The sequence below is a fragment of the Lampris incognitus genome, chromosome 17, assembly GCF_029633865.1.
Source record: "Lampris incognitus isolate fLamInc1 chromosome 17, fLamInc1.hap2, whole genome shotgun sequence".
Lineage (NCBI taxonomy): Eukaryota > Metazoa > Chordata > Actinopteri > Lampriformes > Lampridae > Lampris > Lampris incognitus.
Window position 1 is genome coordinate 8178391 of NC_079227.1, and position 9816 is coordinate 8188206.

Below are 9816 nucleotides of genomic sequence, written 5' to 3' on the forward strand. Positions count from 1 at the left end.
CGACGGGCATCTGGCGCCTAAAATCTCACAAAACCAGGTCCGAGATGGAAACTCTAGATTCGTCGCCGTGGTGATCTCTGCACATGTAAACAAATGTGGTGAAGCATGTATGATAAGTCAGTGTTTCTCAACCGGGGGTCCGCGGACCCCTAGTGGTCCGTGGTGTAATTGCAAGGGGTCCGTGAAAATAAAATATCTTTAAAAAAAAGATCCTATGACATTTATAGAAACAGGATTATTTTACTCAAATGTGACTGAGACCTTTATCTACCTAAACTATAAAGGGTAACAGGACGTTTTTCTCTAATTACATCTGTTTCACAAGTGTCATTTATTGTATTTTAATAAGAGATCTCGCTCCCGTTTGCGTTGTTAAAAGTTACTGCATAAAAATCCTGTTGTTACATATATCTGAAAGTTACTGAATACATATTCTGTTTTGTTACATAGATCTGAAAGTTACTGAATACATATTCTGTTTTGTTACATATATCTGAAAGTTACTGAATACATATTCTGTTTTGTTACATATATCTGAAAGTTACTGAATACATATTCTGTTTTGTTACATATATCTGAAAGTTACTGAATACATTTTCTGTTTTGTTACATAGATCTGAAAGTTACTGAATACATATTCTGTTTAGTTACATATATCTGAAAGTTACTGAATACATATTCTGTTTTGTTACATATATCTGAAAGTTACTGAATACATATTCTGTTTCGTTACATATATCTGAAAGTTACTGAATACATATTCTGTTTTGTTACATATATCTGAAAGTTACTGCATAAGAATTCTGTTTTGTTAACTATATCTAAGTTACAACTGACAGCTCTTATTTTTGCCCCAAAAGAGTGAATAAATGCTATAATGCAATTTAAAATGCAGTTTCTACTGTTTCTATCAAATTGCAACCCCCCCTCCCCCAAGATCAGGTGGAGGGGTCCTCAGGGTAGATCAAAAATACGCAGGGGGTCCAGCACCCCAAAAAGGTTGAGAACCACTGTCATAAGTGGTCGTGTCTGCAGCACATCGTGTGTGACGTAGGCCCTGCCGTAGTCACGCCTCGTCACTTTTCAATCGGCCCTCCCGGGCCGAACCCTGCGCATCGTAACGGCACGGAAGGGACGAACCCATTCGGAGCAAATAAGCAGGACGCACACGTCAAGGCCAATGAGCAGCTCCGCTTTCCTTGCCTTTGAGTTGGGTTCTACCAGCCGCAAGGGCGGGGACGCTGCCACACCCACACCTTAGTTAACACACGGGACTCCTCCACCTTGCGGTCCCTCCCACTCCCACACAGCCGTCTACGGGTCGGGCTAATATGATAGCGGGGAGGCTGCAACCCGAACCAGCGCCGCTGCACTGCGAGGCTGCGCTATGAAACCGGACCTGGAGAGAGGGGCAGGTGGAAGGGGTGGGGGTGGGGTGGGTTCGGGTGGGGGTGGGTTCCCCCCTGGGTCCCCCCCCCCACTTCCCGCAGGCACGCACGTGGCCGGTCCCGCAAAATAAGGTGCCGCAATAAAACAGCCAACGTGCGCAAACGTCCACGCCTAATTACAGCCCACGGACCGAAGCTGCCGCCGCGCGCCGCGCCGTGCCGTGCAGATGCGCGCGGCGGGCACCTGCGCGCGACGGCGCGAGACGCCGCAGAACAAAGTTTGCCCGTCGCAGCCGATTGCACGAACCGCTGACGGCACGCACTCGTCATGACTCACCGCTGCGAGCAACACCGTCACGAGCGCGGCATCCATCCCGAGCCCTCTCCGCGTTCCGACTTGCAGGACACTTCCCAGGAGGGGCACCACGAGCCGCTGAAACATGCCGCGTCAGAAGAGAAGAAGAAGGAGGAGGAGAAGAAGAAGAAGAGGCGCCGGATCTCACTGGCTTGACGGGGAACCGGGCGCGGGGGTCATCGCGGCGCGCCTGTGTCCTCTGCGAGTGAACGAGCCTCCTCCGCCGAGTCCGGGGGGGGGATCCGCCTTTTAAAGAGGCGCGAGGGCGTCGGCCTGCTGAGCGCCGCGCGGTGACGCGAAGAAGAAGAAGAGGAGCGGCAGGAGCGAGGGGCGGAGGGAGCGCGCGGGCGCTCGGCTTCCTCCGCGCCTCCACGCCCACCGCGCACACGCCGCGCACACGCCCTCTCTCACACACACACCTACCCACGTGTATGCGATGAATACAAACAAATACACACACACACACACACACACACACACACACACACACACACACACAACCACTTCACCTCCTCTACTTTCTCCCCCTTTCTCTTCCTCTTCCACGCTCTCTTTCACACACACACCAACACACACACCTACCCACGTGTATGCGATGAATACAAACAAACGAACACACACACACACACACACACACACACACACACACACACACACACACACACACACACGCTTCCTTTCTCAAATGTTCACACTGGCAGAAAGAGATGGATTACACACACACACACACACACACACACAACCACTTCACCTCCTCTACTTTCTCCCCCTTTCTCTTCCTCTTCCACGCTCTCTTTCTCACACACACACACACACACACACACACACACACACCTCTTTCCTGTCTCCCTCTCTGTTTGTCTGTCTGTCTACCTTTCAGTCTGTTTCTCGCTCTCTCTCAACTGGTCACACTGCAGAAAGAGTGAGATGGATCTCTCTCTCTCTCTCTCTCTCACACACACACACACACTCACACACACACACATACACACACAGACACACACACACGGCATCCATCGATAAAAGCCGCGGCTCGTCTCGCGTGTCAGAGCGCCGTACTGTATCTGCTGTGTTTTAATGGGTCGTGGAGTCGCGTTATCAGATCGCCTCGGAGGAGCCCCCTGCGAGGCCTGATGTTAATGGAGCATCTGTTTCCCGGCGTGTCGGCTACACCCACTCATGCTCATTACGAGACGGGACAAATTAGGACCACTGGGATCGACCTCCCAACCTTCCAGTCGTTCTAGAACTACGTTTGTTTAAAGGCCATCTACCACCTACGACTGACTCAGAGACTCGGTACGGCCGAGATAAAGATCAAAAAACTATAATTCTTCTAAAACCATCATTTTCACCAGACCTCAGCTTAAGCAACCAAATAAAACTTGTCAGTCTGAAGTATCGCCCCCCCCCCCTTTTCTTCTGCTGAAAAGCTTCAAAAAGGTCCTGTGAAACTGACCTCATTTTACCTCTTCCATCGCCCCAAGGACGAGAACGCCTCATTCCAGCCCACTGAAAATGTCTATTTACAAAACAAAACAGTTGGGTCCATCGATAACTCGCCGACACATTCACGCTCCCCACACACACACACACACAGCATGTGTGAAGTCTGACTTACAACCAGGACACACAATAGATGCCTGTGTGCAAGATTTACTGCGGAGATAATCGCTGTACTTGAGTGAAGTGAGCAGGGGCGGCTCTGGCACGGAGCGCCTGGTGGGGAACAATAAACTGTGTGCGGGCGGCGTCACACTCGTCAATTAAACCACACACACACACACACACAAACCTGCTTTGCTCAGTGAATCCAAACACAAACGCACCTCATCCATCCATTATCCAAACCGCCCCTATCCCAATCAGGGTCGCGGGGATGCTGGAGCCTATCCCAGCAGTCATGCGGCGGGTGGGGGAGACACCCTGGACAGGCCGCCGGGCCATCACAGGGCCACTTTAAACAAGTATCATCAACACAGATCCTGAATGCGGGTGGGGGTGCGGGGGGGGGGAGTGGCTGGCAGTGAGTGCAGTCGGTTGTGTGTTGTGCCCAGAGAGGGTGAGGGGCGTGAAAGTCTGCTTTGCAAACCTGCAAGATACCCATTTATAGCGTCGGCCAGCTGATGGTTCCCGTTGGTGCACCAACACTTTCTGTCCCTTCAACAACAACGAGCTCTGGTTCACAGCAAAACTCGGGCAGCTTCGTCAGGACGAAGAGGAAGCCTACAGGAGTGGAGATGCAACAAAGCCAGAAATACACTCACAAAGAAGATCAGAGTGGCGAAAAGGTGCTACTCTGGAATGTTGAAAAACAGGTTTTCTGCCAACCAACGACCCATCACCAGTTTGGAGTGGGTTGAAAGACACTACCAACTACAGGAGACCATCCCATCACCAACTGGAACACACCTCGTCAATGAATGAAATCACAAACGCACACCTTAACGTGACGCGCCGCAGGAGTTAGCGGAGAGACAGCGATACGAGTGACGTCATCAATAACGATCTCACACAACTCTGGTTTGATAGGGGGGAGGACGGTGGCGCAGACTCGCGTTTGCCACGGCCTCACCCAGCGCCGAGCGTCCTTGTCCACGTCTTAAGTTTGTGTCGTCGTATGACGTTTTTATTTTGATCGTCGATATCGCTTGCCTAGGAGAGCTGGCGCTGGGTCGGCTGAGAGAGCTTGGTCTGCTGCATCCTGTGGGCTTGAGGAGGGGGCAAGAGGGGCAGCCTAAGCTAACTGCTAGCCTACGGCCCCGCTCGAGAGGAAACGCCGAGGAGGTCTGGCGGCGGCCTCGCCTAGCGTCGACTGTGGAGTGTTCTTGTGTCGAAGATGTCTGGCTGGGAGAGCTGGCGTTGGATCGGCTGAGGCAGCCCGGTCTGCTACATCCGACGGGCCCAAGGACCACGGCCCTGCCTGGAGCTGCGCCCCAAGAGGAAACACCGCGGGCGATCTGACAGGACGCAGAAGCGGGGCAGGCTAAGCTAACTCCTAGCCTATGCAGACCGGCAGTTCCGACAGTCATCCTGGCTGGCGTTCGTTCTCTGGATGGTGCAGTTTTTGGACTGTGTTGCACTGGGTAGACTGTGTTGTTGGCTGTTGGAATTTCGTTTCTTTTGTGGACGTCCTCGTGCAGCGGTGGCTGTCCGTGGCACATGGTTAGCCACCCCTGTACTAGCATAAGATGAAATGACAAATAAATTGTTCCTGATTCCTGATATTACCTTGTTATACAGCATTGTATTACGAATCCAAAGTTGTTGAGCAGCAGGGGTTAGATGGGGATTTGTTATGTGGGTTTTCCATGGGGGCACGTGTGTGCGCACAGCCTACAAAATCAGATTGATATTGTTATGGTACAGCCAGGACTTGCCACTGCAGCAGCACAACGTGAAAAGACAAGAGAAAACCAAACACAGAGCCGATATAAAAACAGAGGCGAGTAAACTGGCAGCTATGCTTACCGTCGCTGCAGCCGTGAGCCGGTTTGGGACCCCCGCAAGGACGTCTCCTCTCAGTGGTCCGAATAACGCAATCCCGGCTCCCGTGAGCGGCCGGCCCTGTTCGTGTGGATGGTGTTCAAGTGTCTCGTTTTTGGTGGAGAGGGAGGTGTGTAGAGGAACGCCGTTGCTTTCGCCGAGCGTGTGCCGTACAGTTCCCCCGATTCTTGTGTCGTGCTCGCCGGCGGTGACCGATCATCAACCAGTCCTTCCCGCCAAACGAATGGACAGGATGTGACATCACACTCAGGAAACCTGCTGCACTGGGATTTGTAGTTTTTCCCCCTGTTTTTACTCTTCCAGGCGCCACACGGCGCACAACATATAATAATAAACATAGAATCTCGTGTTTACAATCAGCTCTGCACAAAGGATAGAACGGAAGGGGGAAGAAAGACCCCAAAACATATCCGTAACAATATCATACGACAAGCTGTAAATAAGATATAACAAGGGGGGATTCGATCCGGCCATCCCCGTGAATACGCGCATGTTTGGTGCGATAAACCCGCTTAAGTACCAGACACCCGTAAACCTCCAACCTGTGGCAGCATTGTGCCACAAGTGGGCACTAGTCGTTAGAAATAAGATCTCCACCTGGCAAAAAAGACAGTTTTCTTGGTCAGTATTCACTCCAGTCAATCCAGGCTCTGAAAACGGCTCGTGTCTAGCTGGTAACCCCCGATTTGCCAAAGTCTCGCTCACTCTTGCACATGCGCAAGGTAAGCATTCGGTTAAGGTTGGGTTCAGGCTACGTTTAAAAAGCCCGCGAGGGTTTTGCAAACCTTGAAAATGATGACCACATTAATCAATGTTAAGTCGCTTCGTTAATGAAAAGGCTTATAAAATGCTTGTGCCTCCATGAATGACTCGAGATAATATCGCTGTATCCATTAATCCATCCATCCATCCATTATCTTAACCGCTTATCCTGCTCCCAGGGTCACGGGGATGCTGGGGCCTATCCCAGCAGTCATTGGGCGGCAGGCGGGGAGACACCCTGGAAAGGCCGCCAGCCCATCACACAGGGCCGCCACACACACATTCATTCCTAAGGACAATTTAGTACGGCCAATTCACCTGACCTGCATGTCTTTGGACTGTGGGAGGAAACCGGAGCCCCGGAGGAAACCCACGCAGACACTGGGAGAACATGCAAACTCCACACAGAGGACGAGCCGGAATGACCCCGCCAAGGTTGGACTACCCCGGGGCTCAAACCCAGGACCTTCCTGCTGTGAGGTGACCACACTAACCACTGCGCCACCGTGCTGCCTGTATCCATTAATTTGTATTGAAAAATTGTCAGGTAAAATTTTTTACTCTTCTTTCTGCCAGAAGCCTTTGGAGTGTTTGTTTGTTGTTGTGTGTTGTTGTTTTCGTGGCACTAAAATGTCATTTTGCAAGTGATCAGTTCACCAACTGGTGTAGCCATGACTCCATGAAATACCACAATCTTAAAATTTACAAAGTTCTACGTTGATCATCTTCGGATTATAAAGCACAAACACAAAATGCAAGTCTGACTACATGTTAGTCCAAAGTATCTGTAACCTGAATACTGCATTTTCCATCATCAAAATATATACGTGTGTGTGTGTGTGTATTTTCTACAGTTTTCAACCTGTTCCTTCTTAAATTGTTTTGACCCTGCTGCAGACCAGTTTGCTACCTGGAGCATCAGGCCCGTTTAAAGACAAAAAAGGCCTCTGTAAATGCACACTGGGGCTGTCAGGATATTAGATTTTCTCTACACCATTATCGTGACCAAAAGAATTCACTATAACGATATTATCACGATATCTATGGAAATTTCAAAACATAATAATGCTATCAGTCAAATTTAATGTTTTGGTTAGGATGTGTTAGTTTGAATATGTGTGTCCTCGCAGCTCTTGAATGTGTTTTTGTCTGTATGTTGCACTGCTGTGGGCTGAGGGAAACAGCCTTTTATTTCATTTCATGTGCGCAGGTACATGAGATGAAATGACAAATAAAGTGTTCCTGATTCCTGGTTCCTGAAATTCATCTCTAACTTTGTTTATTGTGGGTTTTGTCTCTTTTTTTGGCAAATAAATTACACTCAAAATACGAGTGTAGGGAGGTGGAGAGAGAGTCTTTACACGTAACTGTACAAAAGCGTACAAAAAGAGCAATTACACTTAATGGATAGGGAAAATGTAACCAAATGAACCGATAAACAAAAGATCCACAAGGCCTAACATCTGCCATTAATACGTCAACTGATCAAAGTCACTTGCGGAGAGCAGGGGGCAGAGTTTGTGTGCGAGACCACAGGCTGACAACTAACCACTCTGATATACTGTGATTTAATGTCCACTGACCATGTCCACGGGGTTCGAATCCCGGGGTTGTCCAACAGGTCGTCCTATGTGTGGAGTCTGCGTGGGTTTCCGCCGGGTGCTCCGGTTTCGTCAGGCGAATCGGCCATACTAAACTGTCCCTAGTGTTGGCCCTGTGATGGACTGGCGGCCTGTCTGGGGTGTCTCCCTGCCTGTCGTCCAGTGACTGCTGGGATAATAATAATAATAATAATAATAATAATAATTTCATTTCTATAGCACTTTTCTAAACAAAGTTACAACAGGCTCCAGCATCCCACGACCCCTACTCGGGATAAGCGGCTTGGATAATGGATGGATGGATGGATGACCATGTTTAAACATGCAGTCTAAGTCAATGTCAAACCCTACATTTAGTAATACATAATTTTTTGCAACACAAACAAATTCATAATTAATTGCAAGGCAAGGAAATAACGCAATCAATTTAAATAAACAAGCCAAATGTAAAGAAAAAAACGTTCCATATAGTATATGTTGTCGAGTCTCCGGAGATGTTTAGCTGTCGGATGGATCCTTGACGGATTCCTTGAGATGATGAGAGGAGATGATTTTTCACGGGGGAAAAGGCCTAGGTAGGCAGACGAAGTGGAGGTCTAAATTCTCCCTGCTTTTTACTCGCTGGCATCCGTCAAGTCAAGTCAATTTTATTTGTATAGCCCACTGTCACAAATTACAAATTTGCCTCAAGGGACTTTACAGCAACACAACATCCTGTCCTTTGGTCCTTAGACCTTAGAAAGTAGTGGACATTATTTTTAATTCAGTCATGTTCACTGATTTGTGCGACTCATCATAAAGGGGCGTAAGGGGCCGGTCTTTCTGAAAGCGGGTAAATCAGAGCCATATCACTGGTGGACAGGATTGGTGGGTGTGAGGAGGTGAGTGAAAACAGACTGATAGCCGGAAACACATTTCTTATGATTTATAACAACATAATTTGGGCGATCGCCAGAGTAGCTAGTTACAGCATCACGGGGGAGGAAGCAAAGCGAGAACGTAAAGAGGCGCTGGATTATTTACTCCGTATTATTGTAACTGAGCTATTTCCTCTCGCTGCGGGATAAAATCCTTCTTCAAGGCCACATCGCTGACCGCTCGACTAAAGGTGCCGACCCCCTAGCCGATCGGCCCTTGAGAGTTTTGTGGTTTACAGTAGTCGGCCACTCGCGGAGGCACGCCCCCTCTCTCGCTTTATTATTGCACGCTTCCGGACACCACCGCTGCCACCGAAGTAACCAAGCAGATTTCCGCCCGCTGCGGGATTCGATCAGCAGTCCCGGAGTGAAATCCCACTATAAGGTGACGTCACTAACCGCTCGACTAAAGGGGCCGACTCCCCGTCCGATCGGCCAGTGAGCGTTTTGTAGTTTACATTATCATATGTATATGTAACCCAGTGCTGCCGGAGCCTCTCTACACACCCTGGGACTCTGCGTTGTGTTTCTTTGTGTGTAGTTGGGTACTGTGTGTAGTGAGGTACTGTGCGTAGTGGGGTACTGTGTATAGTGAGGTATTGTGTGTGGTGGGGTACTGTGTGTAGTGGGGTACTGTGCGTAGTGGGGTACTGTGCGTAGTGGGGTACTGTGTGTAGTGAGGTATTGTGCGTAGTGGGGTATTGTGTGTAGTGGGGTACTGTGTGTAGTGAGGTATTGTGTGTAGTGGGGTACTGTGTGTAGTGGGGTACTGTGCGTAGTGGGGTACTGTGTGTAGTGGGGTACTGTGTGTAGTGGGGTACTGTGCGTAGTGGGGCACTGTGCGGAGAGAAGAAAGCACCGGACACGGGGGTTCTGCATTGTGATTGAGACCGGCTGCTGGTCCATAACCTTACGAGGTAGTCAAGCTAAAAGTTTAGATAACATGTTCCATTACAAACGTACGTGGTGCAAAATAACAATCTAACGCTGAAAACAACAAATCGCCGCACGTTTAAATTAAACAAGACATTCATAACCAGTTATTTTCTTGCCCGGTGCGGGATTCGATAAGGGGTGTACTGCACCACAAGGCGACACCACTAACCGCTCGGCTAAAGGGTCAGACCCGTTAGCTAGGGGCTAACGTGTCTTATTACTAGTTTACAATATGATCTAGAGCAGTGGTTCTCAACCTTTTTGGGGTCCTGGACCCCCTGCGTATTTTTGATCTACCCTGAGGACCCCTCTACCTGATCTTGGGGAGGGGGGTTGCAATTTGATAGAAA

At 49.4% G+C, this 9816-nt stretch overlaps 1 protein-coding gene across 1 annotated transcript in view; it reads right to left on the minus strand.

Annotated features, from left to right (window-relative positions):
• The window catches only part of ngfrb (nerve growth factor receptor b), a 46688-nt gene extending 44764 nt beyond the window's left edge, over positions 1-1924 (minus strand). Inside the window, exon 1 of the mRNA XM_056297062.1 lies at positions 1726-1924. Coding sequence (XP_056153037.1) covers positions 1726-1830 — 105 coding nt within the window. The 5' untranslated portion in view covers positions 1831-1924. The remainder of the gene's footprint in view (positions 1-1725) is intronic.
• Between the last annotated feature and the right edge of the window lie 7892 nt (positions 1925-9816).